This window comes from Bacillus rossius, chromosome 14 (genome assembly GCF_032445375.1).
Source record: "Bacillus rossius redtenbacheri isolate Brsri chromosome 14, Brsri_v3, whole genome shotgun sequence".
Classification (NCBI taxonomy): domain Eukaryota; kingdom Metazoa; phylum Arthropoda; class Insecta; order Phasmatodea; family Bacillidae; genus Bacillus; species Bacillus rossius.
This window is the reverse complement of record NC_086341.1, coordinates 24,201,898-24,227,140: the sequence shown is the minus strand read 5'-3', so window position 1 is coordinate 24,227,140 and position 25,243 is coordinate 24,201,898. Positions and strand designations below refer to the sequence as shown.

The 25,243-nt window shown below is 39.2% G+C and overlaps 1 protein-coding gene across 6 annotated transcripts in view; it reads right to left on the bottom strand.

Moving 5' to 3' along the window:
- Window positions 1–697: 697 nt before the first annotated feature.
- LOC134538721 (H(+)/Cl(-) exchange transporter 5) overlaps window positions 698–25,243 on the bottom strand; it is a 53,785-nt gene continuing 29,239 nt past the window's right edge. For all 6 annotated transcript variants that reach the window (XM_063380174.1, XM_063380176.1, XM_063380171.1 and 3 more), the window contains 5 exons: window positions 20,302–20,651; window positions 16,763–16,973; window positions 14,234–14,397; window positions 11,435–11,648; window positions 698–1,334 (listed from right to left, as the gene is read on the bottom strand). In XM_063380174.1, coding sequence (XP_063236244.1) covers window positions 1,244–1,334; window positions 11,435–11,648; window positions 14,234–14,397; window positions 16,763–16,973; window positions 20,302–20,651 — 1,030 coding nt within the window. In that variant the 3' untranslated portion in view covers window positions 698–1,243. The remainder of the gene's footprint in view (window positions 1,335–11,434; window positions 11,649–14,233; window positions 14,398–16,762; window positions 16,974–20,301; window positions 20,652–25,243) is intronic.

Below are 25,243 nucleotides of genomic sequence, written 5' to 3'. Positions count from 1 at the left end.
ATAACTCTGGCCTACGGCTCCCGTTAGTCATCACGCCGCCGCCATTCCATCATGCCGGTATCCCGCCCACACACCTCGAGATTTATGGCCATCACCAGACCACACTCACGACCTTGGACACATTACCTAGCAACTACCAGGTCTCAGATAAAAGGACATCTGTTGCACTCCAGCGGAAAGCAAGCAGATCTTTCTTGGCTATTCCCGCAGGAAGTACAACAGGGTTTACCGAAATTAATCGCAGAGTTTCTGGTCAAGTGATACATGCGACGAGTGTTGGTGATGAACGTGATACCATGGTGAAGAGATGACTGTTCGACTAGCAAGGGAGGCTCTGCATATTAAAGAAATGAAGCGAGTTGTGGTGACAGAAGTGTTCCGGGACAGTGGTTCAAGAGACACAAACCAATAAGAGAATGCAGTACTGTTGAATCAGACTTCAGTGGCGCAAGACAATAGTAGTTATGTTAGTATTCCTACTTGGACAGACATTAAACATGAGTTATTTACCTCAAGATTAAGTGTGAAATATGGCAAGACTGTTAAACAAAATAATTGTGTAATGTTAGTGAATAAACTGACATAAGGTGAAACAATTGCCCTAACCTTCAAAACCAAAATCTCCCACAACTAACTGTATTACGAAAAGCAGGCTGAGCCACAAAAATTCACCAACAATAATATTGCACACTACGTACAATGATAGTAATTTAAAATTTGCAATTTACAATGTTTCATTTTCTTCAACCAGTTATCATCCATTCCATCACTATTCAGCAGTTACAAACACGAAAACTGCAATTGTTTCCAACTACTAATGATAAATTTCTTTATAAACTACATAGAGATATATGTAGCTATGCTTATATACTACACGGAATAAAATTCGAGTATGCAAGTACTGTGGAAGCAACAATAACAAATTATAGCTACCTGAATTACCTGTATGCATTTCTATTTACAAACCACTTAAAACATACACGTAATTAAGATAATTTACATTTCATATATTATTTAAGATGCATACACTGTCATTTTTTTTTTTTAAAGTTGAAATAATTACGTAAATTCTGGGTAATGACTATTCAAATCAAGCTTTCACCCCACTCACGCCTCATTTACAGTACGCACTCCACGAGAAATGCTGAACACAGGCTCAATAATATCTTCTCATCAGTCCCGACACATTTTTTGTGTGTCAAAAATACACAAATATGTTGCTTTTTTCCCCCAAGCTGTGTATTTAATTGAACAGAACACTGTTTGGATCCTCGTTGTCCATCTGCTTGATGTGCCTCAAGACATCCTTCTTGGTGATCACTCCGAGGAGTCTCCTGCAACAACATTCACAACAAACTCTCTGCGAAGCTCAACTCTTAACTCGATTTACTAACACACGAACACCTGGTGGTTTGGAAATAACAAAATTTTATTTAAAATGGTTTCTATGAATCTTGTATTTTTTTTTATTTGAGTCGAATATTGAATATTTTTCTAATCAAATCCAAACATAAAAAGAGAATTTTTTTTAAATTCTTCACAGATGTCTGAGAAAAACTGATGCAAAATAAAGTAAAACGAAAAAAAGAGAAATAAATATGGAAACAAAACAAAATTGTGCAAGGAAAGAAAACTGGCCAATATCTTTTCTTAATCTGATAAAATTCTGTATTTGCAACCAGTTTTGTTGATCCAACTGATCTGTGTGTGTATGTATGTGTATATGTATATATATATGTGTGTGTGTGTGTGTAAAAATACAGAATTTTTAATAATTTTACTATAGTCATAGATTGTTATATACACCGATACATGTGTTAATGTGCATAAAAAAAACTGCATATTTTGTAGTAAATATTCTTAACTTCATACATATTAAATTTTTTTCATGTTAATTTTTTGTAAAGAAGTGCCACTTGGTGTAGGTATTTTTCGAATACTTTCACACCCCTAATTTTAAGATTACTTTACGCTTTTTTTCTTTGGAAAACTTTTGCTCTCAATGTATATTTAACGTTAAGTGTGACCAGCGTAGTGGCTCCTGGGAAATTAGATAAATAATACTAAAGTGAAAGGTTGGTTAGGTTAAGTAAGCTACAAAAACTACCGTATTTACTCGCATAATGTCCGCAGTAATTTAACTACATTTTTGACAACAAAAATGGGGTGCGGACATTATGAGGTGAAGTCCGGAAAAAAATTTTTTTCCTCAAAATTTTACGTTTTGTGTAGAGTAAAAAAATTGTTCTCTCATAATCAGTTTACTAGCAGAGCGCTGGTGACTGGCGACCCTTCGCAGCGGACGTGAGAAATGTGACAGGTGTCGAGATAATTGGGTGCCGGCGATTATTGGAAGACGCCACTCATTTTTTTTCCTTCTCTCCTTCGCGTGTGCGCTCCTACGTTCAGAAGCCGCAGCCAGCCTACACAAAATAAACGCTTTGAGTGAAAAGATATTATTTTAATCTTTCATTGAGATGGCCACTAACGGCATGGAGCAGATGTCTGTCTGCATTAGCCGGCGCCGGTGAGCCTTCCTCCCTGTCCCTTGCCCACTGTGTGTATAAAAAAAGTTACCGGCAGACGTCTGTGCATGCGTGTCCCCTCCTGCCCTGCTTGACTGAAGCGGGGGAAGGAGTGCAGAGCGTGGAAAAGGCTGAGCAGGAATTTTTAACAAACACAAAGCAGAGCCTTGTCTTCCTGACATGTAAGAATTTATGTATGTCCATTCTGTTACAGCTGACGTTTTCTTTACGTTGCGTATCATATCTTACATGAAAACAAAATTAAAGCCTCTCAGAAAACGCGATGTTAGATAAACATGTTGAAAAATTTACATACATTAAAAATTACTACCTAACTTAGGTACCTAAAAAAATTGACTCTGTAGTAGCACTCAGAAAATTTCTACTAGGTAGTCTGCATTTTAATAACACTTTACCCATGTACCCACACCACTTCTCCGCTACCTCCCCTACTTTGTTACGTAGTGTGAGTTGCAGCTGCTTTGTCCGCGCGTCTGCGCGTGGGACTTGTACTGGCTTGTGCTATATATAGCCCATCCCCTTGCAACTCGCGTGACGTCGTAGGCAGCTGTGCAGTGGAGTGCGAGTTTCTGAGTCCGGACGGTTTCACCACGCTACAAACCCTCTCAGCGACCGCTCCGGAGAAATGAATAACCAAGGTCAAAGCATTGTTGACAGCGTCTGTAAATTTCCATCCTGTTACTGTGCCTTTCAGGGGTGGCCAAGGTTGCTTTGTCTGGTGCGGACTTTATGCGGATTTTAAAACATTGCATTTCAAGTATTTAAAAAGAATTGTGCGGACATTATGCGATTAAATATGATATTAGTAAAATTTTGTTGAAATATTAAAATTTTGAAAGGAAAAACTAATTAATTATTTTTCACTATAATCAAAATAGGATCTGCAAAAAAAAGCAAATATACAAGGAAATTGCAGTATGTGTGAAGAAACTTCAATAGGGTGGGTTTAAAAAGAATATACAGTGAGCAGTTTTAAATAATTTAAAATGATGTAGGTATAAAATAAATTTAAAAGTTGTTTTTTTGATTTTTTCACTATGTGAAAATAAATCAATATTTATATTAACATACAGCGAAACCCCTTATTTACGTTACTGTTATTTACGTTTTCCCGTTATTTGCACTACATTCTTCAGGTCCCGTTTAGTTCCCATTTAGTCCAATACAATACTTTCACGCGAATTACGTCTCGAAAATCAAATCCATCCCGCTATTTACGTCATGTAATAACCATAAACAACTTGGTGCAATCGCCATAGATGATGAAACTGTAAAAGAATTTTCCGAGAATAAATATGTGAAACGCGTCAAAGATTGCGTTCATATCGAAAACCACACAAACACATTACGAGATCAATAAAATAATAATTAACACACAATATATTTGCTCAAATAAAAAATACCATGGGTACTTTAAGTGTAGACTAGCTAGTAGGCCTTGTTCTTTATTTCAACGAATTTCTTCCGGAGGACCATAAATATATTAAAAGTCTGATTTAGTGAATACAAATATGACAACGAAACGATAGCCAAATACAAAACAAACGACACGACTGTATGCGGCCCGCCATCTTGCCGAACTGTTTATACGACACGCAAAAGGGGCACAAGTAACACTTCACACAACAAGGACATAAGTCACAAAGTCCGAACATTCCGCCCCCGTTGTTAGCTCCAGGTAACAAACACAAAGGTATATACAGCAAGGAAAAGAAAGCAATTTGTTACAGATTACATGATCTTGTTGAATTCTGTCCTAGATCATAACCATTGTCCACTGGCAAAGGGCACAGCTTAATCACCGGACGTTGCAAGACACTTGTAGCAGTCCGGATAGTAGCCACCCGGGGAATTCGGTCTGGTCCTGGGTGAAGAGCTTCAATTCGAGCGAGACCCCATTTGAGTGGAGGGGTGTGCTCATCTTTGATCACGACCAAATCTCCAATCTTGGGCTGACCACCTGGCTGTGTCCATTTGCTTCTCTGCTGGAGTGAGTACAAATATTCCTTTCTCCAGCGTTTCCAGAAATCTTGAATTATACGTTGGACCAGCTGCCAGCGATTTAATCGGTTAATGTTGAGGTGGGTGATGTCAGGTTCGGGTAATGATGTTATGGGCTGTAGAATCAAAAAATGAGCAGGTGTTAGGACATCAAGTTCTGACGGGTCTGAGCTGATCTCACAAAGAGGACGAGAGTTTAAGACCCCTTCGATGCGAATCAGGATGGTCGAGAGCTCTTCATAAGAAAGGATCTGTAAGCCAATGACTTTAGTTAAGTGACTTTTAACAGACTTCATGCCAGCCTCCCATAACCCGCCAAAGTGCGGTGCTGCTGGGGGGTTGAAATGCCATGCAATTCCTTCCTCACTCAGCTTATTGCTCACTTCAGTGTTATGGGTTGTCTGTCTTACCAACTGGTAGAGTTCTTTGAGTTCTCTATGAGCTCCAACAAAATTAGTTCCACAATCACTGTAAACGTGGGCTGGCCTTCCCCTTCGAGAGATGAAGCGAGAAAATGCTGCCAAGAACAAACTGGTTGAGAGATCAGAAACCAATTCCAAATGTAGGGCTTTGGTGGCAAGACAAACAAACAAGCATAAGTATGCTTTTGTGGACTTGCAACCACGAGTGCGAGTCGTGGTAACCTGAAAGGGCCCACCATAGTCCACACCAGTATGGTGAAAAGCAGTCACTTGTTGGACTCTAGGAGATGGAAGTTCTCCCATGGTTGGAGTGAATGGAGAGGGTTTAGTGCGGAAGCACTTAATACACCCACGTAAAACCCTTTTGATGACAGAGCGTGCACAAAGAATCCAGTATCGTTGGCTCAGGATGGCTTGCAAAGTTCGAGGACCAGGGTGCAAATGTAAACAATGAAAATGATTGATTACCATTAACGTGAATGGGTGATCTTTGGGCAACAATATAGGGTGTTGAACAGAATAGGGAAGGGATGCCTGACTTAACCTCCCTCCTACACGGATGATACCCACATTATCCACGAAGGGGCACAAGCGCCGAATTTGATGAGAACTGCACTGCCCCTTGTCCAAGTTAACCTTATCAGCTGCAAAGCATTGTTGGGCATGTCTGATGCAAACTTCCAAGCCCCTTTGCAGTTCCGTAGTTGTCAACGGTCCCAGAGAACGCCTTTCCTTAGGTTGACGACAGTTGTCTGCAAACCGAAGGCAGTAAGCAACAACACGCTGCAGCTTGCTGAAGGAAGAGAATCTGGCAACAAATTCTAGGGATACCTCTGTCACACAACTTATTGCTGTAAGTTTTTCTTCACATGCAATGGCATCATCAATTACCACACTACCCAGGGTATCGTTTGGCCACTGGCTGTGAGGCTGTCTAAGCCATGGGGCTCCAGACCACCACAGAGGATGATCAATAAGTTGTGAGGGCAACAAGCCACGGGATGCACAATCTGCTGGGTTGTTTTCAGTGCGAACATGTCTCCAGAATTCCTTATCAGTTAAGTCCTGTATGATGCTGACACGATTTGCCACAAATGTTTTCCATCGGTGGGGTGATGATGCAATCCAATGAAGAACAACTGTTGAGTCTGACCATGCATACACTTGCATGATGTCCAGCACCCCCTTGTATACATTGGTCACAAAACTGATTAGCTTGGCTAACATCACAGCTGCACACAACTCAAGGCGAGGCAAAGAGATCCTTTTCACTGGTGCTACTCTTGATTTTGCCATCAATAGTGAGACCTTGATTCCACCATCTGAAAACATTGATCTGAGATAGATGACACACGCATAGCCAACCTCTGAACTGTCGCAAAACCCATGCAGTTCATGAACAGCGTTTACTGAGCCTGATACACACCGAGGCAGTCGAAGTTGTGACAACAAAGACAGTTCAGACTTAAAATCACACCACCTACATAAGACCTCTGGAGGAAGCTGTTCATCCCATCCTGCTCCAGTGAGCCACAACAGCTGTACAAGAGACTTGGCATACAAGAGGATGGGCGTCAGCCATCCAAGGGGATCAAAGATCCTGGCGATATTTGAAAGAATTGCCCTCTTGGTGCTTGAGCTGTTTAATGGAGTCATCTGATAAGAAAAACAGTCTGAGCTAGGGTTCCACTGTACACCAAGAACTTTCACCACAGCTGGCTGTTCTTTGTCAAAAGACATAGATGCTGGGGATTGTAGCTGGTCTGAGGACAGCCATTCAAGCACTTCACTATGAGTGCTGGCAAACTTCCTGAGATGGAAGCCACCAGCTGCCAACAAAGCAATAAGTTCCTTTTGAAGAGCAATGGCTTCTTCAACACTATTGGCCCCTGTGACAACATCATCCACATAGAAATCAGACTTCAAAACATGAGCTGCTTGAGGGAAGTTACATTGCTCATCTTGGGCCAGCTGATGCAAGGTGCGAATTGCTAGATAAGGGGCAGATGAAACTCCGTAAGTAACAGTCTGCAAACGATAGTCCACTATAGGATCGGTTGGAGAACAACGCCACACAATTCGCTGGTAGTCTTGATGCTCCTTGTTCACCATTATTTGCCGATACATTTGTTTGATGTCTGCAGTGAATACAACTTTGTGTACACGAACCCGAAGCAGAATTTCTCGAACATCTGTCTGTAATTTGGGTCCGGTCATCAGCATGTCATTTAGACTCACGTCTCGCTGGGTCTTAGCAGAAGCATTGAAGACAACGCGCAGCTTGGTGGTGGTGCTTTCTGCCTTGATAACTCCATGATGAGGAAGATAATAGGCTGACTCAACATCATGCAATGGGTTGGCAATGACATCCATGTGACCACTCTGCAAGTAGTCCTCCATGAAGGCCTGGTACTCGGTACGCAGTCCAGGTTGCTTGACCAGACGGCGCTCCAAGGCCTCTAGACAGCGAACAGCGTGTGCTCTTGAGTCTCCAAGTATTGGTTTAGGTGAATGGAATGGAAGGGAAACCACGTAACGTCCAGAAGGTTCTCGATGGTGAGTGGTTTTAAAGAAAGCCTCACAGGCTTCATCTTCTGGCGATAGATGTGCACAAGTGGGGAAGTCCTCTATTTCCCAAAACCTTTCAACCACAGTTTCTAGAGATGGCGGAGGGCACATAGTCGATACGAAGAGAGTGACACTATGGTTGGTTGGTTCAATGGGACTGGGCACTTTACCCATAAGAATCCAACCAAAAACTGTATCCAATGCGACCGGTGAATCCACATTTTTTACTAGCTTGTGCCCCGTGAGTATATATGGAAACAAATCTGCTCCAATCAAAATATCAATAGAACTTGAAGTAGCAAATGTCGGGTCAGCCAAATTCAAATGAAGTACATGATCCCACATGTCAGAATGTACAGGAAATGTGGGCAAATCTGCAGTTATTTTCGGTACAACATATGCAGCAAGTGGCAGTTGTGGGTTTGTTTTGCCAACTGGTTTAATGCAGCATTTAACTAATCCCTTTGCTGTGTGTAAGGGAGCTTGTGATAGTCCATAAATTGGTAAGAACGCCTTCTGACGAGTCAACCCCAAAAGCTGGGCACAATGTTCAGTTATGAAGCTGGACTGACTGGCTGAGTCTAAGACTGCTCGAAAATTCTGGTAACCACCGACACTGTCCTTTTCATCCACCAAGGCAGTGGATAATAACACGTTTCTGGGTTCTGATTGACCAGGTCTCTGAGCTGTAGCCAATGCAACAGCTGGTGTAGGTTTTGTTGCTGCAGATTCAGGTGGAGAATGCTGAAATGAAGTTGCTTCTTCTTTCAAAAGTGTATGCGTGTTGGCTTCAGTGAAGTGCAAAAGCGAGTGATGTCTACTCTTGCATGAGTGACAGCTGGTTTTTGACCAACACTGTTTCATTTGATGAGATGCTCCCAGGCAGTTTAAACAAAGGTTAAGTCTCTTGACAATCTGGTAGCGGTCTTCTGGCTTGCATTGTACAAACTGTGGACATTTGTAAAGTGGGTGGTCACTGTCACATACACTGCACTTTACAGCAGAATCAAATGTGTTTCCAACAAACAGTGAAGTGTGTTGTGAGCGAGACTGAGATACAGTGCTATAGTTTGCCTGCCTTACTCGATACCCTGACTTACTGGAGGCTCCAGACATTGCCTCCGAAGCCCGGCGATGACTTTCAAGGAAGGCTAAAAACTGAGCAAATGTAGGCATTTCTGTGTCACTCACAGAAATATGTAGTTCCCATTGTTGACGTAAATGGTTATCTAGCTTCCTCTCCAAAAAATGTAGCAAGAGTGGGTCCCAAGAATCTACTGCTAGTTTCATAGTACGCAATGCAGCCATATGTTCATTTAACACTGACACCAAGACACTTAATGAAGCAGGATGAGCAAGAGACACTGTAGATGCCTGCATAATTGCATCAATGTGGTGTGACACAATAAGCCTGAGATTTTTGTATCTCTGTTCAATCAAATTCCAAGCTACTTTGAAGTTCTCATTGATCAATGGCAGGGATTGGATAAGAGAGAGTGGTTCTAGTGACAGTGATGTTTTAAGGTATGATAACCTTTCAATATCGTTCAAGTGAGCATTGTTTACCACCAATGTGGTAAAGAGGTTAGAAAAATTAAGCCACTCTGTTGGATTTCCTGAGAAATGTGGTAGTTTTATAGCTGGAAGAGTTACTTGAGATGGGTTGTGCGAAGTTGGTGCTTTCGTGCCGTCATGCAATTTATTCTTGTTGCATGTGGCAATGTATATTGCCTGAACACGATAATACGTGTCGTCGAAAGCATTTAGGCGATCACTGTGCTGTTTTTTATTGAAATCCGGGTCATCTTTGAGCAACATCTCCAAAGACAAGTGATCGTCTTCAAAACAAGTACGCAATTGTGACAGATCACGACACGTTGCGATAAACAACTCACGTTGCGTATCGTCACTCATCACTTTATCGGCAAGTGCATCGGCACGACATAACCTGTTTTCCCCACGCTCGAGACGAATCTTTAACACTTCTGTCTTGTCATTCATTTTGCCGTTTGATGCACAAAACAGAAATAAAGGGAATGAAAGTTTGACAAATAAAGTATTCACCAACACTGCGACAACATGAGATCAAAAAAAAACGCTATCACAATAGATGAGCGTCACGAGACACGACACAAATACACGCACGATTACTGGTAAATATCCGGCCCGTGTGGACCAAATGTTCTTTATTTCAACGAATTTCTTCCGGAGGACCATAAATATATTAAAAGTCTGATTTAGTGAATACAAATATGACAACGAAACGATAGCCAAATACAAAACAAACGACACGACTGTATGCGGCCCGCCATCTTGCCGAACTGTTTATACGACACGCAAAAGGGGCACAAGTAACACTTCACACAACAAGGACATAAGTCACAAAGTCCGAACAGGCCTTAAACATTGTGAAAAACATAACGTTTATAGTCGGCAATGAACATTTTAAATCGCAAAATATACATACATTTTATAACATGTAAAGTTGATTTTATTTCTAAACATGTAATAAATTAAGCCTAGGCGTGTAAAAGTCCGAGTGATTATAGCAGGCGACAATCTAAAATGCACGAGGGAAAAACGTAACCTCATGAATGTATAAACGTTACGGTAATGTCGGGACAGGAATATTACGTGGCTGCTTGTAAGTTCTGATACTGTATTTATGTCGCAACTTAGCCAAAATACTGGTACGAGACACAAACTTCACAAGATATAATGAGCGGAGTCTTGGTAACTGTTTTATATGTATTTTATAATTTCGGAAGTATTGTTGACGCATATTTTTTAACCAACCATTTATTTCTGGGTTTGTAAATAATTAATTATTGGTATCAAGACATCACGATGAACGTAAACTTGAACATGTCACGGCAACGAGAAAACTGGTGCGTATACCAATAAACTGGTATTAGAACTGGACAAAACTCGTACACGGGAGGTGGAGCTTTTATTTTTTTTTCCCGCTACGCTCGCTTCTATTGGCTGGCTGCTGATGGAAGGTCATGAGTCTGGACGGAGCATAGAGTGAGTTATACTGCGCATGCGCAGTTCAGAGAACAGAGAGAGCCACCCGGCGGTTACGCCGCGCCGTAACAGCTGACCGAGTACAATGACCTTTCTCTGCGTACGGCGCACTATTGACGGCAAATTTCCATCAATTTGCGTCTTTTTTTTTTTTTTTTTTTAATTTTTTACTGTAACACAATGTGTATGTAGCCCGTATTTGTTATAAACGCTGCAGGTTGCAACTGTATTTTAATAAACTTAAGCGTATTTCTTACACTTTTCATATATATTTTTTTGCCTCATTTTTCACGGTTTCTGAAAATCTGTACAAACGACCAAGGTGTACGTACGAACCGGGGGCCGTACGAGCGACGTTTTACTGTTTGTACCTGCATTATAGTATGTGGTATTAAACAAAAGGAAAAAAAAAATACTAAATAAGGTAAGCTGTACTCCTTTTTATACTTTTCCCTTTATTTACACTTTCCCGCTTTTTACACTTTTTTACTTTGTCCCCATGAAAAGTGCAAAAAAGGGGTTTTGCTGTATATGGATTGTATTTTTTGGCTTGTTTTAAATAAAGTGTATTAACACAGTGGCTGCTTAGAATTTTCCTCTCTTTTTCTGTACCTTGTATGTGTGCTTAGTAAAAGAGGCAGTTAGACTTTTTTTTTTGGGTCTTTATGGGAGAAAATAATTTGCCTGAGCTGTCACTGCACTACGAGCGTGTGTGGGCCTGTATCCAGTTGTCTTTCACTGTGTATTATCCACCAGAAAAATGTTGTCGTAGGTTATTAGGCTTTAGGAGTCTTTGCTGCGAGTGTGCGACCAGATAATTTCCACCAGTCTCACCATATCTATACAAGTTTTGATGGTGACGTAACGTACCCATTGTGCGTGACCAGCGTCTGCCGAAGCCCCAGCTTGCGGAACATGTCGACGACGGTCTCCATGGGCGTCTGGTCCGTGATGGTGATGGGCGCCATGTCCAGGATCTTCTTGAGCTTGAGCGGCGGCGGGCCGGACGTCTGGACGGGCGTGCCGCTGGTGAAGAGCACCAGTGACTGCCCACAGATGCCCTCCAGCGTACGCCTCGCGTTTCCTTCCGACAGACAGGCGGCCGCTCCAGTGACATAGCCAGTGTTCTACGATGATAGTGCTACACCCACCTCTGCCTTCTCAAATACATACACACTAGCTGAAGTAGCCGGCATTTCCCGGGCTAAACACATCATAAAATAAGGAACATCGCTAAAGAGTCTCAAGTCTGTAGGACATACACTTGAAAAACGGGGAAATTCGACATTTTAGTTAAGCTTCAAATCTTCATGGGGACCAAGATGTGATATTCATATTAGTAAACTGAATTGTTGCTGATACTCAAGTCTAATGGCTGAATATTATAGAGAATATGGAACTGTTGATTCGCTAACACAACTAAAGACTTTGGACTTACTTTCGACGAGCAAATAATTCAGATGTTGGAAATATAACTACAACAGTTTGAGGAAAGGATTTCAACGTGACAACTATTTGAAGACTTCATCTGCATTACGAAGAAACGCTTTGCTGTTGAACTTTGTAAAAAAAATACTCAATATTCTCAATTTTATTGACCTTTGGTGAGGTGACTATTTTGATGCTGCAACGACAACTTCGAAGGCAACCAAACATTTCTACGGTTTCCAAACTACTGCTTGGTGGAACGAAATTCAGAAGGATCCTCATAGCCCAATCCAAGAAGTATTTTATATTGATAATACTATTACAGGGTTACGTATCCGTACTGATTAATGCTAATATGTATGTATGTATGTAGATAAGTAAAAGTGTTCAATTTGTTTGCGTTAAATATTAGCATCCAGTCTGGAAAGTATTCCAATTTTAGATATTTCAGTTGTTGTAGAATAAACTTATTTTAATTTAATAAAATTTTGCCAATGTTCTCATTAATAACTTCAACTACATCTACAGTGACAATCAGTTACATTTCATTCCAGAGAATAATTGTTTTGATTAAGATTTCTGATATTAAAGTCAATAATTATTCTTTCTTTACTAAATGTAATTGGACGAACTTAGAATACTATTTATAATAATTATTGCTTATGTTTGAGATAAGAGATTAATAATTTTAACTTTTAAGCTGTATACTAATATAATTTATGCTTAAGATTATAATTTTGAAGCAACTATTGTATGCAATTACAACACACATATTCTGATAAACATGATTATGCTTTTGTTTGTACTGGACATTTTCAGTGCTACATAAAACTACATAGGTGATGAATCGCTGAACATAAAATTACATGCCACTTCAATTTTTTTATTTCTTGAACTTAACCATTCATTTACTATAAAGTAACATTAACTAGCTATTGGTGCCCAACCTTAACATAACTTACATATTCTACTCGTGTTGTGTACGAGAGATCTGAATCCATTGTATAAACAAATATGGTAGCAAGTTTAATTGAGTATCTAAGTTTTGAGTAAATAATACAATATATTAATATCAATTTAAAGGAAATTTCCTAATAGAGATTTTGATGTCCATATGTGGTTCAAACAAAGTACTTACAGAATTTGCCACCACAATGCAAAGCTATTAAATGTGTAACAATGAATTATTAAACTACCGTATAAACCCACGTACCACCCGCACCTTTTTAAAAAAAATCAGGTTCTAAAAAGTAGGGTGCGGGTGTTACATGGGTCTTGGACCATTTTTGCACGGTGATGAAATAACGCCGGCGCGACTGGAGGTTGCTGCGATAGGCAAGAGGGGTAGGGGAAAAGGATTGGAAGGAAGCGGCAGACAAGTCAAGGTCACATTCCTCACAGCGTTGTCACACTGCAGCTTCGTTGGTTACAAACGCGTGTTCCCACGCACTGTCCTATCCTCATTTGCAAAGTACCCAGTGGTTTTACACGTGTATTGGCTGCAAGTATTGTAATGAATCGTAAAAAGTTGCGTTCTTTCACAGTTGTGGAAAAATTAAAAATAATCAGTGAAGCAGAAGAAATCGGTAACCGTGCTGCTTGCAACAGCAGGCAGACAGACGCGCGCGCGTGTTGAAGGTCACGCCTGGGCGGGCAAGCCAACCTGCTGACTGACGGTAAATATGTTACCACTTATCTCCCGTTACACTGTGCCATGTTTTCTTTATCTAACGTATTCGGTGGTAGGCTTAAAAAGATAAATGATATGACATATGCATTTTCAAGTATTATTCTACGCATTTATATTATGTAAAGATTACTTCCCTACACATCTTGGAACACATTAAATAATTTAGCCTTATATTTATGGGTACTAATGCTTCAGAATACGCGATTTCGATTAACACGAACATTTTTAGGAACGAATTAGTCGTGCTAAGTGAGGGATTGGTGTACTGGTGTTTTTCTGTATCACCTGCTGTAATGCAGAATGAAACACCAGTCCTATCTACCACCTCTACGTGGCTCAACCTCAAAACCACGATAGTTTGAACTTTTAATTAATATAAAAACACTTTGTGGAAGGAAATTGGAAAGAATCAGAAACAAAATACTTTAAAGTGAAAAATCTTTTCAAGTGTGGTTTCACTGCACTTTTTTTTTTATAAAAGAAGCTTCTAAATATTAAAATAAAGTCTGTTTTTACAAAGTATTTACCACTCTAACATTATAATAACTTACCTATGGCCAGATTCAAGTCCCGACGAAGAACAAATCCAACCAAGTACTGAGATTCTCGAGACACTACCACCGGATATCCGTTGTGCTCAGTGTCTTTAAGTAGAGTTTCCACATCATCAACTGTCATTGAATCTTGAGTTAAAACACTCAAAGATTCATTATGCCTGAAAAAAAGAAGACATTTGATAAAATCATTTTTACAAGAGCTCTCAATAAACTTGCAACAAAACTTACAATTAATGATAAAATGAAACACACACTATACAACAGAAAAGAAATAAATTTATCTTTCGAGGTAAGGCCAAGCATTCAAATAATAATAATAATAATAATAATAATAATAATAATAATAATAATAATAATAATAATAATAATAAAGATATCACAAACTGCCACCTAACATTTAAGTGATTTGTTTTAAACTGGAACAGCACCAGTAAAGCTGTCAAAGACATATTTATGCAGTTTTAAAAATTATATATTTGTAACAGTTCACACAATCAGCCAATGTATTACTCTAATAAGCCGTGCCCTTGAATATCCCTAGCACTCCTAAGATTGGATCATAACCAATACATTTTATATTTATAATAACCCTTGCACCCAAACTATTAAAAACAGAATTTGTAACCACCATATTTTCAAGTTTCTATTAAATATTTATTCTGAAAATAATTATAGAAAATTATACAGTTTCTTTCCGGTTTTCTGTAAAACCAACACAAGTACTGATGTCTGCCAATCATCTTTTTCAGTACACTTTATTCTTGCAACAAAAGTAATATTTAATGTATAAATATTTCCAGTAAAATACTAGTGTTGGGCTAATTCCTAAAATACACAAATTCCATTTTTGATTCTTAAAATAAAGTATTGATTATTCAAATCAAATTCAGATTCCTTAATTTTTTTCTGATGACGTTCAACAGAATAATATATTCAGAAAAACGGTTGTTGATGATATCAAAAATATAATTGCATTAGGTTTCATTTTCTATACACAAATTAACATTATATAGTATATACAACTTACACAATTTTAAAAAACATGTTCATTACCTTCAGTTACTGCTACCATAAATTTTTAACACAAATTTGGCCTTTCAACCTCGCATAATTAGACGAAACACATGCTCAAACTCTGCCAACAATTAAAGATGTACATATTAAGCCAAGACGTAAATTGGAAATAATGCTATAACTTACAAACTTGATTAAAAATGATGATAAACAAATATACACCACACTAAATCATGTGTCAGAGGTGCTTAAGGATTATATATATGTCCAATTTCAATATTTTCTTACCTTGTGTAGAAAATGTATTTTGCAAACACACAAAAGCAATTAAAGAACAGGTCACGGTCGATTCCAAAATCATCATAGGCGTGCCTACAAGGGGGGCCAGGTGGGCCATGCCCCCCCCCCCCCCCCCCCCCAATGTAATCACTCAGAACGTCATTTTCTCTAATGCATTTGTTAATATTCGTATATTCCTGGCACTGCGACACTCAAACTGTTTTTCAGTGTTGCAGCGTGCTAATTAACAATATTTTTAAACATTTTATCGTTCTGGAAATACAGCCGCCTTAGATTATTTAAAACACGAGGTCCCTTAAAATGGCCAAGCAAAAAAAAAAAAAAAAAAAAAAAAAAAGGTTGTTAAAGTTCTGTTGTCTGAATTGCTGTGTTTGAATTCACTAAAAAGAAGTTCATTTGAAGGTAGATCTGGACCAAGCTATTGGAAAACTCGAGGGGGAAAAATGTGTAAGTACCTTTTAAACATTGTCTATGAAAAAAAAAACCATATTATCAAGATTTTTAAAATTATACGGCTATAAATATTAACTAGTAAACATATCTCGTTGATACTGCACAAAAACATAAACACGGCAATAAGTGAATGTATTTAGGCTATTTAACATTCTAAATTCAGCTTCTGATTTAAAAATTTAGCAGGCCCCCCCCCCCCCCCCCCCTAATGGAAATGTCTGGGCACGCCTACGAAAACCATTGTATCCTGAACCCTACGATTATAGCGGAATCGATGGATCCAACCGATTCCGGATTCGGAATCGACCCATCGCTACCGCAAATCTTTGGTAATCATTGCAATGCATTTCTCACAGAAACACTCACATAAAAAAATGTGACAGATTTACAGTTGAGCAACATGAGCGCAAACCTCGTCCCAACGGGAACATTGCCACTCAACTTGATCAAGAGAAGAAAAAAAAAACCAGTTAAAGTTGGAATTAGAAATAGTTCTACCTTAAAAACTGTCTCTATACCAATTCACACACACACATACACACACACACAAAAAAAAAGTGTGCAATTTATTTGGCTGAATACGTAGGTAACTTATTTTTTCTTCAAATATGAAGGTTGGATATCATTGAGGTGCTACAATACTAACAAAGTCTGAAATTGAACAACATGAACAAGGGCAATTCAAACAAAAATTAAAAAACCAGTAAAGGCTCACAGAACCATCAGGGGAAACTGAAGGAAAGAGAGACCACTCACTTTGGCTGCATGACGTCGGCTGCCAGCGAGGTGTGCGCGAACTCCTCCTTGCTGTCGAGGAACGGGTAGCCGTTGAGCTCGATGTGGGCGTCGTAGATGCCCTGGCGGCCGAGGGCGTCGCCCACCCACTTGCTGGCCATGGCGGCGGCCATGAGCGGCACGATGTACCGCACGCCGCCCGTCAGCTCGAACATGATCACCACCAGCGACACTGCGCACGGGAGCACCGTTCCATCTCGCTGCTTACAGTCTTACAACCAATGACTACACTTATGCTATTATTATTAGCTTCTGTGAAGCCTGATTTTTTTTAAAAATTTCAATTGAATTATTTAACGAAATATCCAATCACTCACGAATATTGAATCTTTTACGAGTCAAATTTAAACATACAGTGAAACCCTCCCCTCCTAACTTTCGTCAGTAGTTCAAGAAAAATTGGTGATAAATACAGTAAAATATAAAAAAGATATTAAATTGAAGTCATAATATAAAAGTGTAAAATGTAAGACAATAAAACACTTGGCATTGCATTAATGGACTCCGAACTATTTCAGGATGTTCCACAAATCTGTAATAAAATTTACTTCAATTGTTTCTGACTTTCCATTACCAAAATTTCCAATTAACCAGACTTTTACCTATTTAAAAAATGAACCTATTTTTTTATATTTTTTTCTGACCGGAATAACAAATAGATTGCCTAAAATAATATAAAAAAAATTAAAATTCCAACAGAACCTTGTATACGCCACTTTATAATGTGTATGACTATACACTAAAACACCCCCAGAACAAATTCTACTACAATCCGGATGATGGCACAAATGAGCACAATGAATTTTTCCCCTTATGTTACTACCAATGGGGAATTGCCATTACTTTTCCACGATTTCAAGTAAATTCTCCGACTTTCCAGAATGTGAACATCCTGCAACTTGTAAACTGGAACGGTGCTAGTGAGTTCCAGCCAAGCCTGGCCGGTGGGACTGATGACAGTAGCCTTTGCAACATGAGCGTGCATCTTTGCAATCACTGCCACCACAAAACCACAAAAATTCAGGGAGAAAAGTTTTGAAGTTGAAGTTTTGCAAAGCACAGTGCAGTAAAAAAAAATTAATAAAATTTAGGGGTACTATTTTTTGTGTGTTCTTCCTACGATTAAAACTACAGTTAAAAATTAATGCAGCCATCTTGAAGGGAAACATTGTTTCTCCCTTCCTTTTTCCTTAAGAATAAGCACTGCAATACTGGATTCAATACATACAACCAATCAAAGACGCACCATTTTCATCAGTTCATATTCAAACTGATAACGGCGGCATAAAAAACTACTTTATACATCAAATAAAGTTATTTCACTAAATCACGAAACGGAAGCGAATATACTGTTACAAACACGGGGACCGGTTCGGAGCTGGCTGGCGGTCCTGCAAGGCCACTGGCATCACGTGCCGTGTCATGAGCAGTCCACTGACGTAAGGCATGCCCTGCGTGCCTGGCCGGATTACAAGGGTCGTAGCTACCCCCTCCCCTCCACCGCAACATCATCTCTCGGCGCTGTTATCTATCGCCGAGCGGCCTTGGGAATTCCGCGGGCAGCCGTGCTAAGTGGTGTGAAAAATCAACATTTCGGGAGTCGGGTCGGCCGAGGATGACGAGACTCATCACTGTTGCTCTCGTTGGTTCTGGAAAGATGACCCTCAGGGACTTACGCAGCTTCGCTGGCATCCGCGGGAGTTCAGCAACGAAAGCCACAAGTGCTGTGAGAGTGCCAAGCGAGTTCTGAGAGGGTTCAGAGAATTCGGAGAGTTCTGCGAGTCAAGGGAAGTGAAACATCAGCGAAGAGGGTGAGAGACACCTTTGAGAATGGCACGACGCAGAGTGACAGGAATGAGAGAATGCGACTGAGTGGCGCGACACTGTGTGTGGACAGACGTGACGTAAGGGGCGAACCACTGTTGAGCCTAGCTCCAGTGAGGAGTGCGAACTGTGGAACTTGACAGACATTGAGTGATTTGAGAATAAACATTTTTTTAAGTGCCAGTGATTTGTGATCGGACATTTTGAAGTACAGTTATTTATTATTAATGTAAGTTTTAGTAATTAATAAAACAGTAATTGTAAAACTTAACTGGGGTATCCCTTATCAACCCAGTTCTCTCCACATAGGTCGTAACAATATAATTTCCATAATTGAAAATAGGCATTCTCGACATACTGAATGCTTAATAAACAGTTATGCTTGTTTCACATCATGTATTGGTATCGAAAAAAAATATATATATATATTTCTTGTGTGCGTGTGTATGTCACTGAACTCCTCCTAGACGGCTGGACCGATTTTGATGAAATTTTTTGTGAGTTCACGGGGATTTGAGGATGGTTTAGATTCACAATTGGATATTTTATCTCGATTCTGAGTTAACAAAAAACTAAAAAAAACACGCTTTAAAAGCAAAAAAACTAAGCATTGTTGATAATTAGCCTCCATGGCAACGGGCTTTTGCATTGTTGTTGCCTTCTGCGTAACCATGGGAAAGGTTTTTGGTAACGGCAGTGGCGTGCCCAAGAGGAGGGGTATGTATAATGAGAACATACAAAATGTCCAGCGTAGAAATACTTACCGCCATATCCATATCTCACAAAAAGTACATTTGGGCAGGACAATGTCTGTCGGGTCCGCTAGAAAGCTATATAGAGATATAGAGAATTAGAGAGATAAAGAGAGATGCTTAGTATACGTTTAAAAAATTACATTATTAATAAATTAAAAAATTGATTGAGGCATTGCAACGCATGCTGGGCATTATCTAGTATTATATATATGTATATTGGCTTGGCTTCCAACAAGGATTATACAAACAAGAATTTGTGAATGGTTGTGCCAAGGACAAAATGTGAACACGGTAGTTTAAACAATGTTTAAATCGGTAGTGAGTGAATAATTTAAGTTAAAAGCGTAAATATGAGATAATTTTGTCACTGTTTCACCAATTATACTTTTTGTTTTGATTTTGCGGTAAAGAATGGAAATCTTTGACATTTGTAATCAAAAATTATTCCCCATCTAGTCTTGTTTCCTGCAGAAAATTTTTTTCTCCTGCCTGAAATGTTCACAAACCAAAATTTCCTATACTGTCCAACTCTAGTCTGAAAAAATGAATTTACAGCTTTGAGAAGATATACTTGAAATGAGGCAGACCTGTTTGTATTTTATCAGAATCAAGCATTCAAAAATAAAATTATTGTTTTTCAAAAGCCATTGTTAAAGCAGGTATATCCCATTTGAAGAAATATGGAAAATTAGTCGTTCTGTTCTCAGTAACTTTTTTGTATTTTGTTAATAAATCCAAAATAAAAGCTTTCTCATCGCTTTTCCGTCGCCACACAAGTTACATCTACTTACAATAAACGAACAAGCAAGGTATTTTCGACGGAAAAACGGACAAAAGAAAATAGACATGGACTCTGAACAGTTCAACCGGGCCCCCGCCGAAAGTGGATGAGAACTGGCCACCGGAGTGAGAGGCACGCACCGGTCATGCGGGTGACGCCTCCCAGCACGGCGGCGGCGCCCACCATGGCGTACAGCCCCGGCGTGATGCAGTTGATGCCGGCCGAGCACTCCCCGCTGAACATCCACACGTAGGGGTAGTTGTAGGCCAGCTGCTCCATGCCGATGCCCACGATGCGCCCCACGATGGCGCCCAGGCACAGGCTCGGGATGAACAGCCCGCAGGGGGCCTTGAAGCCGAACGTGAAGATGGTGGCGACCAGCTTGAAGATGAGGGCCAGCACCAGCAGCCAGACCGCCTTGTACACCCCTGGGCCCGCCGCAGCTATCTCGATGGCGGACTTCACGTCCGTGAAGTTGCGGTTGTAGTCGCTGGCAAACAGCACCGCACAAGTCGTAGGAGAACGGACATCATCGTTAAAAACACTGATGTAAATTATAACTCTGGACACACGCCATTGCTAGTTTGCACTGCACGCCAGGGAAAACGGACCGAGAAATATGAATGCACCAACGCACAGAAAACAAGCCAAAATCAGCCGATGCTAAATGTATGGACAGCACAGAGAATTCTGCCGACTGTGTTTGTCTGTGATGTAACTAATTTCAATCACAAAATTCTTTGAGCTGTACAGATTAGGTAACATTTTACATCTGCTGATTTTGGCTAATTTTCTGTGTGTTTGGGATTCATCTTCCTTTGTCTGTTCTTCTCTATGGTAGTTCTGAGCCGATACCGATAACCGATACTAAATATCGGCCGATATTAACGTATTGGAATCGTCCGGACCGATACTTTTTTTTTCCGATAAAAGGCGCCGATAGTCACAATTTTTTTTATTTTTTTTCACCCATTGTGATAGAAAACGTTTCATAAATCGGCTGTCCATATAAAAACGCGCAGGATTTAAAACAATAAATTTTATTCACAGAAAACTACGTCTTTTTAACATAAAGCGCCGCCAAGTATTTTCTAACCTAGGCCTACACTTAAAGTTAAAACCGTCACTTGTTCAGCGATATCACACGACGCACGTAAGTAACAACAACGATCGATGGCTGCGCAGTCGTCATTTCGCATGTGAGAGTGACTTTTGCGATTGTCTCGAAGCGAGATCGATACTACGTCACGATTGTTAGTGATATCTTTGTTTGTTTACTATTTCCGTGATTTCGTCAAACAGCATTATTTTCTTTCCCGTTTATTTGTATTTTACTTGGTGCTGCTTTCTTCAACAAAATATAATATTACAGAAATGAATCGCAAGAGTGACGTATGGAGTTTCTTTTCTGTTAGTAAAAGCAATGACCAAAAGGCTTTGTGCATTATTTGTCACTGCCTTGTTTCTCGTGGTGGAAAAGACTCGCGATCTTACACTACTACTAATTTGAAGCGTCACATGGAAAGATCGCATCCATCTGTAAATAGTAAATTACTCAAGTTAGATGTTCCGCAGGCGTCTGCATCGCCGTCATCGTCTGAAACTGCTGCGACATCGTTTTTTGAAACTGCCGCAACATCGTTTGAATGTAGGCCTACAATGGCATCATCAGTCGAAATTGTGCACACAGAAGATATATTACGTCGAAAAGACACCAGTAAACAAGAAGATATTTCGGAAATGTTTAAGAGGAACATACCTTATCCTCCTACTCACAAAAGGGCGACAGAAATAACATCACTAATTGCAAATATGATTTGCACAGACTTTTTGCCTTTTAGCATTGTGGAGTCAGAAGGTAAGAAACATTTTAACTTAGGCCTAACACATTTAAACTTTGTAACTCTTTGCTTAACTTGCAGGGATGATGTGTTAAGTTAGGCCTAATGTAGGCTATACTTTTCATGTTGCTGTTTATAGACTTAAGTTACATAATAATATGTGATGTGTTTAAAATCCCTATATTTTTTATTTCAGGTTTCAATAATCTGATGAGATACCTCGAGCCGAGGTACAAAATACCACACAGGACAACATTTTCTTCAGCGTAATTCCTGATCTCTATGATGTGGTTTCCCGGAAAGTAAAAGACATTTTGGAGGCTGCAGACCATATCAGCTGTACAACAGACATGTGGTCATCTCTGGCAAATGATGATTTTCTGTCACTAACATGTCATTTCATTTCTCCTGATTTTGAGAAGATCAGTGTGTGTGTGGAAGTTGTGCCGTTCAGTTATATTAACCACACTGGGCAGAATATATGCGATTTTATCACACAGTATCTAGATGATTGGGGTATAAAGGGTAAGGTGCATCTTATTGTAAGAGATAATGCTGCTAACATGGTTCGGGCTTGCGAATTATTACAAATTCAGAGTGTTGGGTGTGCTGCGCATACTTTACAACTTGTTATCAAGGAGTCGTTACTGAACCATAAAAATGTCTCTGATGTGTGTAGCAAAGTTCGGCGTGTGGTAAGGCATTTCAGGCACTCTATTTCAGCGAACAAACGTTTGACTGAATTCCAAGAAGCCAACAAAATGCCATGCCACAAACTGAAACACGATGAACCAACCAGATGGAACAGTACCTATATTATGTTGGAGAGGTTTTTGGAGCAGAGACGTGCCATATCATATCTTGGTCCAGACCTCAATTTGAATGTGGAACTAACAAATTATGACTGGGAATTGGTAGGAGAAATTGTGAAATTGCTGAAATTTTTCTTCATATCCACCCAAACCATTAGTAATGAGAATACTAGTATTTCAGAAGTTATCCCCCTTGTTAATGGTTTGACAAAACTTCTGTCTACTTGTAAGCCAGGAAATAAGTTGAAGTCTGCCTACACTGACATGGTTCGCAATCTAAATACTCGCTACGCAGATATGGAAAAAAATGTTCATTATAGTTTAAGTACTCTGCTTGATCCACGCTTCAAACAATTTGTTTTTTCCAGTGAGGAAGATGTAACTTCTGCCAAGTCCATTCTTGAACAACAGCTGAGTTTGTTACAGACCCCAGAACTTCATTCACCTGCCCTTGACAATACCGCTACAAGTTCCAGTGACACTTGTCACTCCATACATTATTTGTACACAAATCTAATTTCCAGTAGTAGTAGTGTTGGAGCTAGTACATCTTTATCGCCTACACAAGAACTTACTAGGTACCTTGAGGAACCACTCTGTGCCATTAATACAAGCCCACTTCTGTACTGGAAAACGTCTCCTCACCAATCACTCAAAAAACTTGCTCAGAAATATTTGTCAACACCTTGTGGTAGTGTGGCATCAGAGAGACTGTTTAGTACAGCTGGTGCTCTGTGCACAAACAAAAGGAGCTCCATGAGCCCTCAAAAGTTGCGAAAGTTAGTTTTTTTGAACAAAAATTCAAAATATTTATAGTGCTGCTTGGTAGTGTGGCATCTGAGAGGTGCTTTGTGTACAAACATAAAAGTTGCAGTAAACAAGTTTAATATTTTTGTTTTAAAATTAAAACTTCTCTAAACATTAATTAACTTCCCTATTGCTTCCTAAAAACTGTGTTTCTTGAACTGCCTAAGTCATTTTCTCTTCAATGTGAAAGCAAAAGGAAGATTTTGTGTGTGTTTGTTATTGTATTCTCAATAAATATCTTTAAAACATTATACAGTATGTGCTTTCTGAAGTATGTATCGGTATCGGCGTATCGGGTGTTTCGGCAGGGGATATCGGTTCGTATCGGTATCGGTACAAAACAGTATCGGCTCAGCACTACTCTATGGCATAAAGTGCAAACTAGCATTGGCAAATGTCCAAACTAATGATTTAAATAAAAAATTTTCATTGCAAGAATCATTTAAAAAAAATTACAAATTATAGTAGCTAGGACAGTCGTGAGGTTCACAGTTCTATTCTAGAGGAACCTGAACATGACTAATGAAACACTATGGAATCAGAAGTAGGTAAAAGTAAAAAGTACAAAGTAAAACAACAACTTGGATTCAGTGAGCAATAATATCCTAAAGGGATGAAAAATAAATACACTTTGATTTATCCGCGTAAACTGATGTTTATTAAGTTTATTTCGGATCACACTCAAAAGTTTGGGAACCACCGATCGATAATGTTAAAAAAAACTGCCGCACTTAATTTCAGTAACAGGAATTTTAAATTGGCAGAAAAACAATTACACAAGTTCATAGCATTTCATCTGCAATGATTCAATTTGTACGACTTCTTTCTTGCTCACAGCACATGACACAGTGCTCACAGGTGTTTCAGCAGTCAAGGCAGATGCCAACTTTAGGGTTGTAGGTTGGCAACTACCCTAAAGATATGACTATATGACTCAGAAATTAAGTTAAATGATAATGGTGATAGCCTAGTGCCCAAACATTGTATGTATGTAATATGACCATTTTATATCTTGAATTTTTGGTTTTTTCTGAAGAATCAACTCTAACTTGTGCAAAAACATAGTACAATGACAGGTCGTTTATACAGCATTCTATGGTATCTATTATTTTTGGGTGGATTCCGACAGTAGACATAGACCACAAGGTCGCATTATTACACTGCTGGCATCTTTACTTCCCCAAGAGTTTATCGTTCCTGTCAGTTTTCATTTCAGTACAGTATTTCGGGTTTTCTAGCAGATTACATTTCCCTTCTTACAGGTACATTCCTGAAATGATTTTTTAAAGGATTTTTTTCTTTCTATAACTTTTTGTCATAGCCTTAGATTGCAGTGTGCATTTTAATGGGCATTTGCGTTTTATTTCCAATGCACAATATCTGTTATTAGTTCTGACCTTGTTTCAGAGTGCTCTGTTGCCAGTTATACACAAAACGCACAAAAGTTTTTAAAACAAATTTAAAACCAAATGTTAAAAGTTTTTAAAACAAATTTAAAACCAAATGTTAAAAATGTACAAAAAAATATTTTTAAAAGGAAATTTTTAAATTATTACTTTTAAGAAAACATAACTGAAAGACACCTAACTGCTTTTGCAATCAAATTTTTTAAAATCATTTCA